We start from the raw sequence: 19,450 nt of genomic DNA, 5'->3' as shown, positions 1-19,450 counted from the left end.
TAGCTGATGGCCCACGATTGCTAACCCGACAAGCCCAGGACGTGTCTGACCCTCTGGCTGACCGCCGAGTGGACAGCTCGGAGCGGTCCCGCACTGCGCGGACAGGTCCTCTCCCGTGGACGCGGAGAGCAGCGCGGCCGACCGATGTTGCGCGGGCCGCTGCGATCCTGCACGCAGTCCGTGGAGTGCGAGGCCGCCATGAACCTCTGTCCACCAAAGCTTCCTGTTCGTGACCCATCGTCCGTTCCGTTCACTCACCGTCCTAACTCATCTGCCCGCTCACGGCTCCGCGTGGATGCCGGCGTCGCGCCCTACTTCCTGGAGAGCTGTGTGTCCGTAAGTCGCGATGTAACGCTTGCTGTCACCGCTTGCTTAGGGCAGCTCAGGTCACCTCAGTCACCTCACCTCTCTGCAAGTGGCCGACGTGTGCTGAGGGTGACTAGGTGTCCCTCCTCGGGGTTTGCCCTTGGCCGGAGTATTAGGAATGCGTTGTGGGTTTTTGCCAGGGGTGGCCCAGATTAGCAGCATATAGGGCAAAGCGGAGAGGCCAAAGGGTCAAATTCAAAAGATCTGGGAAGGAGAATAAATCATCAAAGGGCTTATAGATGCCTGGAAAGAGCCTCAGCGGCAATAAAGCAGCAGGGAGGGTGGGGGCGGGGCGACGAGAGCCTTTACTGAGCCCTTTACTGAGCCCGGAGAGGGAGGAAGCATTGAAGGGCCCCTGGGCCACCGGTTATGGAGGAAGAAACCAAGACTTAGGTGGCCTCGAATGATGGCTTCAGGCCCTGGAGCTGCCTGAGGGCCGAGGTGAGATTTAAAACCTGCTCTGTCTGACCCCACATCCACTACACCAAACACAGGTAGGGCGACTGCCCTTCCCTTCGACACTCTGAGGAGAGGGTGACAAAATCCAGCCATCGGGACGAGACAGGCACCAAAAAGGGGAGCTCAAGTTTGGGGAGGAACTGAGTGTTTTCTCAGCACAGGGAGATTCAAGCAGTGGGTGGGTCGAGGAGTCGCAAAGCTGAGGGGGAATTTTCTCATCCTCTCTACTCTCTCAGGTCCTGTCCCTTCTCAGCTGCACGGACTTCGGAAATAACAGACTTCCTCCTGCCTTGTCTGACAAGCTGCAGCAAACAGGTCCTGGAGTCCAGGACATGCGATTTCAGATGCGGCCACAAGGTGGAGGCACATGATTGTCCCATCCCTACGTCTCACTCCAAGGCCGAGCCATGTCGTTACCTAAACAGAAGACTTGCTGGGGTGTAAAATTGACAAACAAATAAATACAGCCCTGGGTCATTTTTCTAAAGGACTCTGGTTCCTTTAGAAACATCTTCCAGCCCCTGGGACCAGTTGTGACTATACTGACAATTAACCTAACATCGAATCCTGCAGATATCTGCTGTATTGGCACCCTGACTGCACAGAGGGCTGTGTTTTGAAGCGGAATCTGGGTTGTAAACAAAGGCAAGACACAATTCGGGAGGCCTTCAGCGAACACCACTGGCTCACGTACCAGGGCACGTGGAGCGGGGAGGCGTCAGGCTTATTCCAACAGAGATTGTGGAAGCGACCCATGTACAGACGGCCTGGGAGAAAGCCATGCACGGGTAGGAACGAAACATCGAAATTAATGCGGCAAAATGTTAAAACGTAGGCGAATCTGGATAAGGGAAAAATGGGAATTCTTCAGTCCGTTTTCACAATTTTTCTGTACATTTGACATTGCTTCAAAATAAAGGGTTTTATAAAACACTAAGGTCCAGGAGTCCTGGATGCAGGATTCAGATTTTCCACTACCCACCTGAGTGGCACGTGTCATTTTAGGTAATCTCTCTGGCCCATGGCTCTTCTTCTGTAAGATAAAGATGGCCACCGGTTTCCATTCCTCTAAAGTAGCCCCTGGATGAAGAAACCTCTGCTCACCCATTGCCCCAAGAAGAAAACAAGAACGGAGAGAGAAAAGGAGCAACGAAATCGATTTTAATGATGGAATTTATCCCCCCCCCCCATCTATCCAGAAGACTATCATTTCAACATGTGATCATCGTGTTCACTTATTGGCGAGATAATTACGTTCCTTATCTGTGCCAGTCTCCTTAGCCTCACATCCCATCTCAACTGAGACCAGCGCATGTCAAGCGCTAACACCACCTGGGGTGCGGGGCCGCAGCAGGTCTGTGCTGGGTCTCAGGTCCCAGACCCGCCCATCCCCCCCTCCCCTCTGCCCCATCCAGGACACTCTTTCCTGGTCGGAGGCTAGATTCCCTCCATTCTGCGGTGCGGGCACATTTCTCCCTCTTTCGACAAAGGCTTGGAGATTTGAGAACTGCAAAGGCAAGCAGCCGTCATCCCCGGCTCCCCGCGGTGCTGTGCCTTCGGAGGCAAGGAAGGCAGTAAGCACCGTGGACTCGACTGGGTAGAAGGAACGGCGAGGAAAGACGAAAACGTGTTAGTTAGCATTTCGAAATAATGTTTTCTGTGTGTGCATGCATGTGTGTGTGTGTGTGCGCGTGTGCGTGAGTGTGTGTGTGTGTGTGTGTGTTTTGTGGGGCTGAGGGGACAGCTCCCTAGTAGAAGAATTCCCGCCCCACCCCCTCTAACTCTTCCATTCCACCAGGAGGTGATAAGTCAGGGTTCACAGATTTCTATTTCCAGGTCGAGGCTTTGATCCTTCGGCATCACCAGCATCACTCACTGGACTATAAGGAGGATGAGCAGAGGTCAGTTTAGGGTGTGACAGTTTGGCTTGGAGGGCTGGGGAGGAAAGGGCAACAGGGGACAGACTGCAGAGTCTCTGCAGACAGAGGGAGGACTTTATATCTTCTGCATTTAACACTATTGTGATATGTGATTTAAGCACCCCGCTATGTCGTTTTATCCTTGCCACAAACACAGAAAGAACTAGACGGTTACTCTACCATTTTCCAGATGGGAAGACTAAAGATCAGGCAATCGGAGACTTGCCCTATTTCACTGAATTTATGAAAGGTAGAATGGAGCTCAGACCCAAGGGTGCCGCCTAAGAAACCAAAGAAAAGGCTTCTCCCCACTTGGCAAAGAAACAGGGCTGCAGATGTGACTGAGCCCCTCCGTCTTGGAATTCCCAGTCTTGTCTACCGCCGCGTCGATCCGGGCTTCCCGCATGATGCAGACACGCAGACACGCAGCGTGCTTTCAGAAAACGGCGAAACGCCACGCGGGCCACTTCGCTTATTTACGCCGCGTGCTCGTCTCCCTGGGCCGACGCCGTCCACGTGATTCGCCGTTCGTGAAAAGGCCCGTGCCCCTCGCCCGAGCCATCGCATGGGTCGTTTCGACCTTCACAGTTAAGTTTAATCCACCTGGGATGTCTCTCCGCACGCGGGGTTAGGCAGAAACCCAGGCGTGTCTTTCTCCGCGCGGGGAGCCGGTGTTCCCAGCTTCGTCCTCGCCCCCGGCACCCCTGGCTCACCTTTCTCTCACACTTCTTTCTCCACATTCCAGGGGCGCATCCTTGATCTTTGCGTTTTTCCGCGGACGCCTCTGTTTGATGGTGGGACAATTATTCCATGCCGTATTTATAACAATGATAGGTATTTACACACGTAACGATCGACCGTCAACATGTATGAAACAAAAACTTCCAGAAGTGAAGGGAGAAATAGTCCGTTCTATAATAATGGTCGGAGACTTCAATACCCAACTCTAAATAATGGATGAAACAACCAGACAGAGATAAGGGGAGGAAATAGAGGACTTAAACAACACAATAACTCAACCACATTAAATAGACAGATACAGAACACTATCCGACAACGGCAGCATACACAGTCTTCTTAATAACGCGCAGGGGGCATTTTCCAGCACGGACCATATGTGAGGCCACGACTAAGGCTCGACAGATTTTAAAAAGACAGATATCGTACAGAGTATCCTCTCCGACCGCGAAAGAATGAAGCTAGACATCAATGACGAAAGTAAAATGGGAAAAGGCACTAACGACACACTCTTAGACACCCAGAGGGTTAAATTAGAAATCTAAAGTGAATTAGAAAATACTTAGAGCGAATAAAAACACACACACGACATATTAAAAGCAGTGCCAACGGGGGAATTCATAGCCGTAGAGGCTTACTTTAAAAATGTGAAAGGCTTCAAATTGAAACTTAACTTTATGGTTTATGGAACTAGAAAAAGAATAAAATAAGCCATAAGGTAGCATAAGGAAAGAAATAATAATGATTACAGGGACAAACAAAATAGAGAATAGAAAAAAGAATACATGAAAACCAATGGCAGAGGGGAAGCTGGTTCTTTGAAAAGATCAATAAAACTGACACACCTTTTCCTAGGAGAAAAAGAGAGAAGACTGAAATTACCAAAATTAGAAATCAACAGAATTAACAGAACGAATGAATCCAGTAAAATAGCAGGATAAAAACAAAACAAAACAAAAAACAGCACACAGAAAGCAGGTGCATTTCTATACACTAATAATGATCACTCTGAAAAGGAATTCATGAAAACTTCCAGCTAGCAATTGCATCAAAAGCAATAAAATACTTAGAAATTAGCTTAACCAAGGAGGTAAAAGATTTGTACGATTTGTACATTTGTATACCGAACATGGAAACACACCCCATGTTCACGGATTGGAAGAATTCAGACTGGTAAAACGTCAACACTACCCAAAGCAATCTGTGGATTCAGTGAAATCCTTTCAAAATGGCAATGGCTTTTTCCTTTTCCCACAGATGGAAAAACTCGTTGTGAAATTCACGTGGTATCTCAGGGAGCCTGTGTAGTCAAAATAATCTTGAAAAAGAAGAACCGAACTGGAGGACTCACACTTCCTGATTGCAAAACTTACTAGCAGGAGGAAATGCAAGAGAGTGATGTTGGCGTGACAGACATAGAGACCAAGGGACTAAAGCAGAGCTCAGGGTAGACCCACGTAGGCATGGTCAAATGATGTTCAGTAAAGCAGTTAACACCATTCGATGGAGGAAAAGATCGTCTTTTTAACTAAGGGCACTAGAGAAACTGGATATTCACATGCAAAGGAAGTAAACTGTTCTCTTACCTAACGAAACATACAAAAATTAGCTCAGAATGACCTAAATGTAAGACCTAAAGCTATAAAACTCTTTAAAGAAAGCATAGGACAAAGCTTAACTTTGAATTTGGCGATGATTTCTTGGCGAGGACGCCAAAGGCGCGGACAACAAAAGAAAAAATAGACGAGTTGGACTTTTTAAAGCCCTCGAAAATTTTAAAGTACGTTGACATTTTCAGAGTATCAAGCAACCCACAAAATGAGAGGAAAAAACCACCTATGAATTCTGAAAAAATATTTGCAAATGATATCCCTGATAAGGGATCAATATCCAGAATAAATAATTTCTAAAACATAATAATAAAAATATATATATAAAAAAAACCAACCCGATTCAAAAATGGGCAAAGGACTTGACTAGACATTGCCCCAAAGAAGAAATATGGGTGGCCAAGAAGCGTACGAAAAGGTGCTTGACCTCACTGATTATTGGGGAAATGCAAAGCAAAGCTATCATTAGATACCACCTCACACCCATTAGGATGGCTGCTACCAAAACTCAAAACAAACAAACAAACAAAAACCCCCCATGGGAAATCACGAATGTCGCGAGGGTACGAGGAGTCACGAGACCTCGAGACCTCGGTCTACTGTCGGGGGGAGCGTGAAGCCCGGGACTGCGGGGGACACGGCACAGCACTTCCTCGGAAGAGATTAAGACGCGGACCCTGTGACCCAGCAAGTTCCCTCCCGGGCGGATTCCTAAAGGAACTGGAATCGGGGTCCCCTTGACAGAAGTCCCTGCCGAGTCCTCCGGTACAGAGAGAATCGGCCGTGACTGGCCCTCTGTCACTCGATGATGACGTCCTCAAGTTGTCCCCAACCCCGCTGGGTCCTCCCAACGTCTCTGTGTTCATTTGGGGTCGAAGCCAAGAGATGGCTTCAATACAGGGTGGCGGACGCCTCGCAGGCACTGTTTAAGTAACTTCCTTCTCTCTTAAGATATTTCAAACTTTATTGATGTCTCATAGAGCAAAAGGAAACCTGTCTACGAGTCCAGAAGCAGCTGCCCACGGCGGGGCCTGTCGCCACGGGCAAGCCTCGCCTCTCTCCGGCCTCGGTCCCTTTGTCTGTGAGCTGAAGGGGCCCAAACTCAATGACTTTGCATTCTCCTGGCTCTCTGCCAGTTCTACAACCCCACCCCCACCCCAGGAAGCCCAGAAACCTCCACAGGGCTCGATGAATGAAGCTACTTGGAGACAACACCCCACATGAGCCACGTCTACTCCTGGAGTCCCACGGGACTGAGGTCCCGTCGTGCACACGGAGCCAAAATGAAGCGGAAAGACGAAAGACGTGACGAGGGCCAGCAGAGCGATTCCTGCAGGTCTGTCTGCACCAGCCCCCCATCCCCACTGTCCCCAGTGAAGCCGGAGGGGCCGACGGGGCCAGAGGCACGAGCCGCAGATGCCCAGCCACCTTGCCAGTCGCCACTGAGGGGCGTGGGCTGAGGGGAGAGGGGGCGCGGGTGAGAGGGGCCAGCCCTGGGCTTCCCGTGGCCCACGGCGGCTTCCAGGAGGCAAGGCCAGAGCCATAGCCTACGTCTTCCGGATCACGCTGTACTCTGGTTCCTGCGGCCACGGCCTCTGGCGGGGAGCTGTGTCCTTAGAATCCTGACTCTGCGTGTTGAACACCACCGAGCTGTAGTGAACCTCTTCCCTGGGGGCGCCCTGCAGAGAGAGACCCCAGACTCAGGGAGAGGTGAGGGAGGCACACCCCAGCTTGGGAAGGGGGGGACTCCCGAGGGGCCCTGGCGAGGCTCCCCAGGGAGCACCGAGCCTTCTGCACTGTCCTGGCCTCGTTGTCCCGCGAGGACTGGGCGCCACAGTCCTGCCCGCCGGCCTCCACTCCGCCTGGCCCCACAGCACAGAGCCCCGGCCTTGGCTCAGGCCCATCTTCCCCGCCCAGCGGGCCCCGGCCCTGCCTGAACCCCATGGGACTGCTGCAGCCTCTTCCCTTATTTTGGCTCTGCCTAAGGGTTGACCTGCAGCGGGGCTTTGATAAAAATCTAAAAAGAAGCCTCCTTACAAAAGAGATGCTGGGACCAGCACAGCGAGAAATCGCAGGTTTCAGCATTGGGTCTGCGGCACACAGCAGGTGCTAACGAAGCTGTGCTTCACCGGCTCTCAGGCCACGGAGACCGGCTGTTCCCACAGCCCCTCCGCCTCCCCTGTCCACCCCAACCCCCAGCCGCAATGACGCCATGTTCTGGCATTCTCTGTGCGGTGCCGTCCTGGAGAGACGCAGAGTCACCAAAGCAGCCCCGGGCTCCTCTGCCTGCCGCCACCCCCTCAGGTGACGCACCTGGCACGGCCCCTGTCCCCACGCGGGGAACCGGCCCCGGCACTCACCACGGTGCTGTATTCCGTCTCCTCCTGCCTGGGCCTCTTGCGTTCGCCCCCGCGGCAGCGTCTGCAGCTCCAGGTTGGCATTGCAGGGCTCTGTCTGCTGGGGACCCTGTGGGGGGCCGGGGGTCGGGTTTGGCTGGCCGTCCGCGGGGCCCCTGGGAGCTCCAGCCCACACTCGCCTCGGTCCCCGATCTCTGCAGACGGCTCCCCTTCCCGTTATGCCCTGGGCGCTCCAGCCCAGCGTTCCTACCCTGCTCCCCCCTCACCCTAAGGTCTCTCTGGGCCACAGAGCTGGGAGGACCCTCCCTCATTCCACTTTCCCTGGGCGGACGAGACAGGCCAGAGCTCGAGGCAAGACCCAGCGACCAGCTCTCCCAGGCACGTTCTTCCTGCTTCGGGCGAGCACCCCGCTCCACCCATCTGTGATCCACCCGAGCGCCCAGCAGCCGGGACACTGTCCTGCAGCCGGGACACTGTCCTGCAGCCCCCATCACCCCTGTGTCCCTGCCCAGCCCCCTGGCGCTCCTCCCGGTGGCCTTTCTTACCTGCCTGGGCTTCTGCAGTGGCTCTGGATTCCCGCCAGCTAAGGGGACAAGGGGAGAGTGAGGAGGCCGAATCCCAGGACAGGGCGGGGGTGGGGCTCCCTGCCATCCCCCTGGACTAAGGCCTTTCCCTAGAGACATCAGCCTTGGGGACCTATACCTCAGGTCTGCACTGCAGCCAGAAATCAAGGGGTTGTTGACCGAGTGAATCAGTCAATGAGACAATGAACGAAGGAGTGAGTGAGAATAAGTCGACAATGAACTAGCGGCTCGCCCTGGGGGGAGTGGCGGACAAAGCTGGTTCTCAGGACAGTCGCTGGTAGAGAATAGTCCCCAGGGGGAGAACGCAGGAAAGGAAGGGCCCCTGTGGGAGACTCGGAGGGTGTGGTGGGCCTCCTCTGGGCGCTGAGAGCTTTAAGGCTTCATTTATTTTGAGGGTTTATTTCCTCCTTTGTGCTTTTACTTCCTTTTCGATCCTCTACAACATCACATTTCTCTTTCTGACGAGGGAAGCCTTTCTGGGTGAGACAGCGAAGAAACCACTGAGATCCACAGATGTTGAAGGAACCCGGGCTGGGAATCCCCATGAGGCAGACAGTGCTCATGTGTCCACGGACGTTTAAAAGGAGGGTCCCCTAAAGTGATGTGGGAGCAACAGACGAGGAAGAGGACGTAATTTGCTTTGCACACATCGAGCTCAGACGTGCAGACACCCGACTCCTTTCTTAACAGCCTGAGCAGCGATAGGCGGGCTGGGCCCATGGAGGGGTGGGGGTGGGTGTGGCGGTGGGTGGCGGTGAGGGCACGAGGCAGAAGTTGTCCCTACACAGTTTCCCGGCCCCCAGCATGAACCAGTTCCCAATAAGCCCTGCGGCTGTGGACACAGTGACCCCCTCTCCGCTCACCCCAATCTCACTTTAAAAGTCTGGACACAAATTCCTTGGAGAACCCTCTGCTCGGGGAGTCAAGATCTCTTGGCACAGGAAGGGAACATGAGGCTCACGTTCCATCTCCTGCAGAAACCCTACAGGTGTCGGCCCCTACAGGTGTCAGCCGGCCTCCGGCCAGCAACAGGTACACCATGGCGTTTCCCGTTCTCCGCTCTTCTATTCATCGAATTCACGTGTCAAGTACTGACTGGTGCCAGACCGGGCGCTGGGTGCCCCCTACATGTGCTCACTTTTAATCTGACCTCACAGGGGAGCAGCTGGACCACAGCGGCTTCCTGGGGTGGCTGTTGCAGCTGGAGGTATTAAATGACACGTAAACCTGACGCGCACTGACCGTGTGCCTTCTCGAGCCGCGGTCCCGATCCTAAGGAGCTGCAGGGGCCGGTGGGCGGCAGGCCAGGAAGGGGGTGCTGCCGATCTGGGCAGAAAGGGCTACGATGGCAGAGGTCCAGAGGTATGCCCAGGAGGGACCCCCAACTCAGTGTTCGGGGACCAGTAAAAGGTCCCCCAAAAGGGGAAAGGAATTCTGATGGCAGTCTTCTGGGCCCACCAGGCGCGCGTCAGGGAGAGGTACGGGGGGCACCCCGGGTGCCCAAGGAGAACACAGAAGGTGAGACCTGCCTGGGGTGTGACTCTCAGCAAGTGACAAGATGGGAACAGTCATCTCAGGACAAACGGTGGGAGGGAGGCGGACCAGGCCAGACTGTGGAGCGCCGTGACTGTCCTAGAGGGGCCTGGGCTTTTGAGGATCTGGAAGGTCATGGAAAGTTTTTAACAGAAGGGGCACACTGCCTCACGGGGCCCCACCGTGGGAACGGCCACCATCCAGGGAGCTGCCTCCCACTGTGTCGGGAGCCATTTTGAGGCACCGAAGAAGTCCCTTAGCCAATAGCCATGGAGCAGCTGCTGAGACTGCTTAAACAATGGTTCTAGGAAGCAGGGTGTGGAGTTAACCGTTACTGACCCTGGAGGGGAGGTCTGCCTCCTAAAGAAATCTTCTTAAGATAGTGGAATGTTTTACAGCCCAGAAAAGAATAGGAACTTATGTAAATGTCAGCATTCCCATGGTAATGCACACTGTGCTTTGCCATTGTACTCTGTACCTTACTATTGTTCCCTGTGCTTTACTATATTGTACCCTGTGCTTTGCTATTGTATCCAAAAACTTATATAAAGGCTGTGCTAAATGAACTCGGGGCTGCAGCAGTGACTGTATGCCCTCCAGAAGCATTTTCCTGTCTTCTTCTTTTTTCTTAGGCTTCACCCCCGTCTTTCAGGTACTGATCGACATTAGCCAGCTGGCTCTGGCACTGCCGTCTGTCCCTCCCATACTGGGGTCACCGCTCAGGGTCTGCCCCCTAGAATCCCCCGATCTGCAGTCTGAGGACATACATTCCATATCCATTTTGGGAGCAAGGACACACAGCCTTGACAGTGACGGGTGTGGCCAGGGCCCGCCCGCCCCACTCCGGCTCACCTCTGGTCCTTCTCCTTCGGCAGGCCCACAGCGAGGCGCCCGCCAGCAGAAGCAGCAGCAGTGCCGACAAGGAGAGCAGCACATAGCACCTGGAGGACGGACACAGGACAGGGCGGGTGGCACAGGGGACCTTCTCGCCTCCTTTGTTTCAGTAGACGGACAAGGTCACATTTAAAAATATTCCAAGGAAGATATGCAAATGGCCAACAGACATACGAAAAGGTGCTGAACATCACGAGTTATAAGAGAAATGCAAATCATACGATTTCACTCATGTGGATACAAAAAAGGAGGCAACAAACAAACCAAACATAGGAACAAGCGAAAACCAGACGCTCAGATACAGAAGGGCGGTTCCCAGAGACTAGGGAGGTGGGGGGAATTAAGAGGATAAAGGGGATCGAAAACGTGGTGAGGGAAAGAGAATGGACTTTGGGTGGAGAGCACACGATACAGCATACAGATATCACGCCATGGAGCTGTGCACCCGAAGTTTATACATAAGGTTAATAAACGACGTTATCCCGATAAATTTAAAAAGAAACGGTATAAAAGCTCCTTTCTACACAATCCCCACGTATCCGCTTTTCCCCACCCCAACACATATTATACTTAAGAACCTGCCCGAGACCCTTTATTCGAATATGAGAAAATACGAATTCACAATATTTCCCTCCAAAGGGAAGGGAAATATTATCACGCAAAGGAGGCGGAGTATAAATAGGAGCTTTTTACTTAACGGTACCTCTCGGAGAGCTTCCCACGTCAGGATACAGAAGTCCTTCGCTCTCGGATTCTTACGTTCTCACCTTTTAAAGGTGCACCTCCTCCCCCCACACTGTACAGGCTTAGGGCCCCACAGAACCTCGCTCTGCCCACCACGTGTGCATCTGCAGAGTCGCTTTCTGGAAGTGGTGTGTTCGGGGCCTGAATTTCACATCGTCTGATATTAAGACCGTCCCTCGGGTTAAGAGGAAGCCTGTGCAAGGGTCGTTGTGGAGTGAAGAGTCTGACTGCCCTTTGCCCCCTGGCTCCTAGGAGACTCTTGCTTGGAAAGACATATGTACCCTAAACACTTTCGATTCCCCTTGTTATTATGAGCCCCTTGCAACACACACAAGATTATGCTAAGAGAGGAGGTGACTCAGGATGGGGGCTGGTCACCAGGGGGACCAACCATGTGATTAGGGCTCTGAACCTGTCCTTCAGGGAATGGCACAGGGCTGGGAACTGAGTTCAGTCACGTGACCAGTGATTCAACCAATGGTGTCTATGTAATGAAACCCCGATGTAATAAAACTCTGTAATAAAAACTCTGGACACCAAGCTTGGACGAGCTCCATGGTGGGTGAATACATCGCTGTCCCAGGAGACTGATGATCCCTGAACTCAAGCCCACTGAGAGAGGGCACGAAGGTTTCGCATTCAGGACCCTCCCAGACTCCATGCTACGTGTCTCTTCATTTGCTGGTCCTTTGTTCTAAACCTGTAATCATGAGTATAGCACTTTAGCACTTTCTTGCATTCTGTCGGCGACCTAACTAATGATCACATCCCAGGGGGTTATGGGAGCCTCCAGATTTGTACGTGGTTGGTCAGAAGCACAGTGGCCTGGCCTGGGTATCCCCAGAGGGCTCTGAAATGCAGAGTCATGTAGTTTTCTGGGACTGAGCCCTTAACCTGTGGGGTCCGTGCTGACTGCAGGTGTCAGTGCTGGAAATGAATCGCAAAACACCAGGGGGTGTCGTAATGGGGAGTCGGGGACCCCAGGAACAGCCAGGACCCCTCGCGTCTTTCTAGGCAGTCTATAAACATTGCCAGATTCTCCTGGGATTTGAGATATAGAGAGACGCATGATAGATAGATTATACGTAGATAAGTAGGTAGATAGATAGATAGATAGATAGACAGACAGACAGACAGACAGACAAGGTTAACTATTTAGAGAGAAGAACCTAAGATGTTGGAATCACGTGCCCCTGGGTGGGAAGCCCCGCCTGCTTCCTGTAACTACGTGACCAGGCATTAGTCGATGTAACTTCTCCGAGCCTCAGTTTACTCGCCTGTACAGCAGAGTGATAATGGCACAGGTTGTAGTGAGGGGCTTATGAGGACTCACATAAGTCACTTAGCACATGCATGATGGGATGTCATCACTTCTGGTTAAATGTTACTTTCCTTCTATTGGCTCCTCAGCATCTCACCGAGAGGTTCTCATGGAGCCCAGGGCAGAACAGATCAAGCTAGGAGATGCAGGCTGAGGCTTCCGGCCTGGGCCTGGCACACAGGGGCATGACTCCCACCCCCCACGGGACCACGCCGCTGGGGGTGGAGGGAGGTCCCTCAAGCTCCTCTGAGGAGAAGGGCCACGTCCAGGACGCGGGGACTAGGGCACCTTACCTCCAGTCCTGGTTCTGCTGGGTGTCATTCTGGTCCTTCTGGCTGTTTGTGATGGAGGTGACTTCCACTACAGGCAACGTCGTGGACTCAGCTGGAATTTCGGTTGTGACTGTGGAGGTGTTGGCGCTGGTGATACTTGTGGGTGACTCGTAGGTGGCAGATGTTGGTGCTGCTGCGGAAACACAAATCGGACCGGTGATCTCTCTTCTGACTGTCCCACCACTCGCCAATACCTTTTTGGTTTGACTTCACACAAAATGCTCAGTAAGGATGTGGGCAGGATGGAGGAGCCTGGGACCAAAGTCTCCCCTGGGCTGAACGAGGATCTTCTAACAGGATGCAGGTACCCCCAAAGAGTCCTGATTCCACCCTGCCAAGGGGAGTCACAGTCCTCTGGGGAGCCCCAAAGTCAGGGTCCACAACTTCCGGACCATGGACCAGTACCAGTCCGTGGCCTGTTAGGAACCAGGCCGCACAGCAGGAGGTGAGCAGCTGGCGAGCAGGTGAAGCTTCATCTGCATCTGCCGCCGCTCCCAGCTCCAGCATCACCGCCTCAGCTCTGCCTCGGGTTATCAGGCATTAGATCCTCATAGGAACACCAGTACCTGGTAACACAAAGGTTGGGGACCGCTGCCGTGAGTCACCTCCACACCCCGTCTTGTCTCCTTCCAACTAACGACACCCACCTGCTGCCTGTCGGGGACTCTGCTTCACTGCTATCTGACGCGCCACGTGTTAAGGCCCCCACTTCCGGCCGCCTCGGTTCCGCTCCTGACCCTCCCCCACGCGGCTCTGGCTCGGTGGGGCTGACCCACAGTCTCCTCTCCTCCCTCTCCTGCGTGTGCTCCGCTCTCTTGGCCTCACCTTCACCTGACAAGCACCTTCCTATCCCTCACGACTGAGCAGAGGCGCCCGCTCCTCCAGGAAGTCTCCCAGACTGACTCACTCTCTCTCTCTCTCTCTCTCTCTCTGATCGGATTCCAGCCTTGGCTCTTCTGGCCTCAGACTCGTCAGGCAGCCTGGATCTAGGACAAGGCCGTGAGCAGCTCACCTGGAAACACAGACACCACGACCTCGGAGATGGGGTCCAGACCCTGTGGTACATCGATCCCACACGCGTATGTGCCTTCATCATCCGTTGTGAGGTTCTCCAAGGTCACTGTGAAGGTGAGGTTTGCTGGATGGTCCCTGACAGACACGCGGCCATTCCTCTCTGAATCTGTGGACCACACAGTCTTCCACGAGAACAAATGATTCTCTTTACTCCAGTATTTGTCATATTCTGTGAACTCTTTTTCATAGCAACACTGCACGATCAGGGAGCCCCCCACAGTGCCCTCCACGGTGCGGGGGCAACTCAGAGACAAAGAACCTGGAAGACACAGCCGAGTTCCGGCTCCTCACTAGATGGGCCCGGGCTGGGGGCGCCTTGGGGTCACGCCCCGTAGAGTCCCTCCATTGCTCGCCGGTTCCCCCCAGCAGCCAAGTCGCATTGGAGTGTCCTCCCCTTCCTCTCTGTCACCCTGAGATGCAACCACATCCTGTCACCCTGAGATGTGACCTCAGCTGCCCTTTCCTCCAGACTCCGCCTCCTCTGCGCCCCTCCTGCCCCTCACCAACCAGCGGCCTCCATCAACCTCCGGGGCCCTGAGGACTCGCCCCCGAGCACCCTGCTCTCCCCAGAGCTGCACCCCAGCCCTGAGCATCTCGGGGACTTGAGGAACCGCTCACGCAGCGGTCTGTCCCCGCCAGGGGTCATGACGAGGGCAGCGAGAGGCCCGCAAACCGGTTCTCACACACCGCGGCCAGGCCGGGCCAAGTTTGTGGACAAAAATCAGCCACACGCACTAAGCTTGCTGACGAAGACCTCATCTCATCCATCGTACGTCAGTTTGCCCGGCCCCTGTAGACTCTTCAGTTTCAAGGAAGCTCTGTATTTTGTTTCCAAGATTTACGTCCACTTTTGCCCAAACAGTTCTCAGAGACACAGCTGGGAGAGCGAGGTGCCGTGTGCGACCCTAACGCTGGCCACCACACAGAGGAGGCGTCCCCTGCCGTGGGCAGCTGCTCACCACCTCCGTAATCCTGTGACCAGGCCCCCAAACTGGGTGGCGGGGGCGTTTACCTTCTTTACCTAGAGTTCGAAATTCTCCATTTGACGTGCTTTCTCCGGCCCTTAGATGGCTCACCTGAAGACTTTGGGAGACTCAGATGCAGGCTCCCCGAGGACGGAGGCCTCCCTCCCTCTCCAGTGTCTTCGCGTGCCTGCTGCGTAGTAGGCCCTCAAGAAATACTTCAGCGTGAGTCCCTCCCCACCCCAGCTCTAGGCCCAAAGCTAACACACCTGCTCCCATCAGTCTGTCTGCAGGAGGCCCCGTCAGGACGCCCCCTCCTGGCCTGGGTGAGCAGATGCCCCGCAGAGAAGGCTTTCTCAGGCCCTGACCTCACACACCTGACATTTATTTAGATGCCCAGTAGCGGTTGCTAAGGAGATGAGGAAAGAGCATTGGAGGAATCTGGGTTTGAGTCTCTGCTCTGGGAAGTCGCAGCTGTGTGTTCTGGGGCAAGTTACTTAACCTCTCTGAGTCTCAGACATTTCACCTGTGAGGCGGTGAAAATTGGTGGGCCTTGTGTGGCATTTGGGGGCGCTGAGCGAGATCAAGGGTGTAAAATGCCTGGCGAATAAAATCAGGTTAAACCGTCAGAAACTGCTGATATCCAACTGCTTTTGACCAAGAAACCAAGAATTTCATACGATTCGGCCTAATAAAAATAGATAATCCTCCGTCTAGACAAATTAAGAAATGAAAAGAGAAAAATAACCACAGACACAGAAAAAGTGAAAGGAGTCAGGACAGCACCTTGCAGAAATTCCCTGCACGTAAACGCGCAAATCTGCGTGGACGTGTGATCTTCTGGAGAAACAAAGCGCTAAACTGGACAGAGACCGAGCGCTTACAAAATCAGTGCCGATTCAGCCTTCCTTCCCCCGAGACAACGAGACAACGCCGCTGTGTCCACGTCCGGACTCTGTTCCCTGCCTCGCCTCAGCTGTCCTCTCCCTGTCACATTCTCCGCCGGGGACCCTGGCTCCGCCCCCCGTCACTCCCACCCACAGCCCCCCTCCTGGTCCCATCTCCACACGCTCCCTTCGCGTGCTCCCTCTGCCCTCTGTCTCCCTCTGTCCCTCTGTGTCTCTCTGTCCTTCTGTCTGTGTCTCTCTGTCTGTCTCTCTGTCTCTCTGTCTCTCTCTCTCTCTCTTTCTAAGACAAAAGGAAACCACCCTTCTTAGGACATCACACATCTGAAATCTTAGGAGACAAAATGTCACCACTTCTCTCAAACGTTTTCACCCCTAAAGGACTTGGAACTTAGAGAGGGGGAGGTGTCAGAAAACCCGCCTTCTGTCACATCCCCGCTTAGCTGGGACAATGACACTCATGCACAGTCCTCCCAATGCGGCCTTGACCTGTTCAGCACTTGTCACCACCCCCTTGCCGCTGACCGGAAACCACCCCGGGACCCGGGTCCTCACCAATTCTCTTCCACCAGAATGTTCCTCTGTCGTCCTAAATCTCAGAGAAACGAGTGAACCCTCCAACCCAGAAAGTCAGGAGAGGGACACATACAAACACGCCCAGCCGGGAGGGAGGAAAGAGTAAAGTCAGAGCAGAAATTAGTAAATTAGGAACCGGAAACCAGAGGAACTAGAGTATACATTGAAAAACGGATGTTCTGCTCCTTCAGAAGGGACAGACAATAACACAGGCGTTTTCTCTCTGCCGTTCCCTCTACGTGGGCGGCCGGATCCAGGCGGAGAGGGGAGGACACTCGGGCCCGACCAGAGAGAAAAACAACCAGGGAGCTTTGGACGACTCGGCAAACGAGGCTGTAAACTTGGACGAAACCGATGATTTTTCTAGAAAAACATAATTACCAATACGGACCCAGAAATCAATGTTTTCTAACGTAGACCAACAATGACGGCTTTTACCATGGACTCTTTGCAATGAGGCGATGTGGTGACCATTTCACACTGCACGCAAATAGCAAAACATCACATGTACCGTGAAAAAAAAAGGCAATTTCCATTTGTTAATTATACCTCAATGACGCTGGAGGGGGGAGTGTGAAAAGGAAAAAAAAAGGAAAGAGAAAAGTTCTTTCCTTTCCAAAAAAATAAGGCATAAAATCCAGACAGTTTCACAAGTTAGTTCTCTTACAACTTCGAAGAATAGACAAATCTCACTGCATTTAAGCATTTGCAGAGAATATAGAAAGAGGAAGTTCTTTTCATGAAATCAGCATAATACGTATATCGAGACTAAAATTACTATAATTTACCACATTAATAGTTCAAAGGAGAAAAATACAATGATCTTCATAGATAATTTAAAAAGCACTTGTTGCTATTGTTTTCAAAAACCTTTTGTAAATAGATACCAGCAGCAAAACACCTTCATCACAATGATGGATGCGAGACACCTGCCCTAGTCAGGGACAAGGCGGGGAAGACGGTCCCACCTCAGGCCTGGGCACCGTTCTGGCCACTCGGCCCACGATCGGTGAGAGAAAGAAACTAGAGCGACACACGAGGACGGAAGCGCCAGCCCCGATGCGGGCGGGTCGTGAAGACACAGCGCCGAGAAGGTCAGCAGACAGAGCGGATTAAGAAGATGCCCGTTTCCAAAAGCATCACGAGGAGCCACGGCCTTTCCACAGACAGCTCGTCAGCAAATTGAATCACCATGTATAAGCAGAACAACCAAAAAGACTGTCAGTACCCCAGGAATAAACCTAAGCAGACTGCGGACTGCTTGAGGAGAGCCGCGAACCCCTGGGAGGCACAGGAGGGGAGTCTCCCCACTTCCCTTCCCGCAGTTCCTCTGCCCTCCCCTTCCTCCCACGGCCTGCTCTCTCCCCTCTGTCCCCATCTCGCCCTCAGACCCCGGCCCTGAAGGGCCCTGGCCACGCACCTCCGTGCCCCTGGGACCATGGCCTGCCCCTGCCCTGCCCACGTATTCTCCGCACCCCGGAACCGGTGATGAGGGCGACCCCTCCTGTAAACACAGCCCCTCGGGTGCAAGTGGGCTCAGGGCGGCCGCCGCCCTCCCCTCTGCTGTGTCCTGCCTCTCGCCCTCTTTCCTGTCATACTTCATCCGAAAACCTCCGCAAAGCCCCCCCTCTGTGCTCGCCCTCTGCCCCACGCCCCACTGTGGCTGAGGCCGGAGGATGAGGATGCTGAGGGAGAGACAGACCCTCGCCCCTTTCCCCCCGGGGCAGGGTTGCCCCTTGCCATCCCAGGAATGCCATCCTCTGCCTGTCCATCTTACGTGGTGGACGGAATGTGCCCTATTCTGTGTTCAGTGCAGAGTCCAGACTCGGGGTGCTTCATGGAGCACCCTGACAGCCCTACCCCTGACGCCCTCCTTTCCTCCTGCTGACCCACACAAGGCAGCTCCTCACCCGGGACCCAGAGAAGCAGCAGAGCTGAAGGCAGCCATGACGCCCGGCCCTGCTGGCCCATCTCTCCAGCACTGCGGTCACCCGCACCAGCATCTGACTCCAGCCGGATCCGAGGCTTCGGTCTTAGGTGAAGGGGAGGACCCAGTCCCCAAGCGTCCCACTTCCGCTTTTCAGCGAGCCAGCCTCTTCCTTGTTCAACTCCGTTTTTGTTTCGTTCAGGGAACTGGTCGGAGAATGGAGGACCCTGAGGGAGGAAAGTGGGCCAGCCGGCTGGCGAGGTGCCCTGGAAGCTGATGCTCTCCCGCCCAATCCCAGCTGAGTTGCAGGTCCTGTGTGTATTTTCCCTGAAAATACACCCTCCCCCCCCATAACTCACACACCTGCACCTCCCCCCAATCCCAGCTCCAAAACCACAGTCACTCCTCCCCCACCCCACCCATGACCTTCGGTCTGGTGGCCCGGGCTAGTAGCCCCTAGGGAGGACCAGGGGCCAGAGTCCTCCTCCCACCCTGCATGGCACCCCCAGTGTGGCTGCTCCCTTTCTGTGAGCCCCCAGCTCACCTGGGCCCAATGACTTCAGAGACCCTGAATGGCTCCTACTTCAGGAAAGGCGTCCTGAACTTCGCTCAGAGCTCCCCAGGCTGTGACCTTCCTTCCTGTGCAGTGCCCAAGGGGCCCTGCTCAGGGCTGGACACACAGTGGGGACTCAGTGAGCCCTTTGGGCCACAGGAGCACCTTCCCCAGGGGAATGCAGAGAATGGAGGAGACTTGCTGGTTCTTTGTCTGGAAGGTTCTAAGGGTAGAGTTTGGTAGGCATTGGGAGAGTTTCCATAACAAAGCAGTCAGACATTAACCAACACTGGTGAAGTTAAAGACCAAGATCTTGTCCTGAAAGGAAAATGCAGACGAGACGTCTCATTTGCCCGAGCCTTTCCCCTCCTATCCCCCCGCCTGCTGCAGGAGCGCGGACGTGGGAGTTAAACGCCCTGTGTCTTACAGACTAGCGGTCGCCGGAGGGCAGGGCGAAGGGGAAAAGGGGAGGTGGACGGGGTGAAGGGGGTCAGATACGTGGTGACAGGAAGAAATCTAACCATGGGAGGAGAGCGCGCCCTGTAAATATATTTATATGCCTTAAGTTAGAGTGTACAGGCGAAACTTACTGGATT

General features: G+C 53.9%; 1 protein-coding gene across 1 annotated transcript; it reads right to left on the bottom strand.

Annotated features, from left to right (window-relative positions):
• Positions 1-6,038: 6,038 nt before the first annotated feature.
• Positions 6,039-18,469, bottom strand: LOC107510255 (CMRF35-like molecule 8). Its single transcript, XM_016143585.2, is given in 8 exon segments — positions 6,039-6,771; positions 7,453-7,500; positions 7,502-7,558; positions 7,995-8,032; positions 10,419-10,507; positions 12,819-12,990; positions 13,870-14,190; positions 18,285-18,469. Coding segments are annotated over 8 exon segments (918 nt in total). The 5' UTR covers positions 18,346-18,469; the 3' UTR covers positions 6,039-6,639.
• Between the last annotated feature and the right edge of the window lie 981 nt (positions 18,470-19,450).

Source organism: Rousettus aegyptiacus, unplaced genomic scaffold (genome assembly GCF_014176215.1).
Source record: "Rousettus aegyptiacus isolate mRouAeg1 unplaced genomic scaffold, mRouAeg1.p scaffold_m13_p_6, whole genome shotgun sequence".
Lineage (NCBI taxonomy): Eukaryota > Metazoa > Chordata > Mammalia > Chiroptera > Pteropodidae > Rousettus > Rousettus aegyptiacus.
This window is presented reverse-complemented; position numbering and strand designations above follow the sequence as displayed.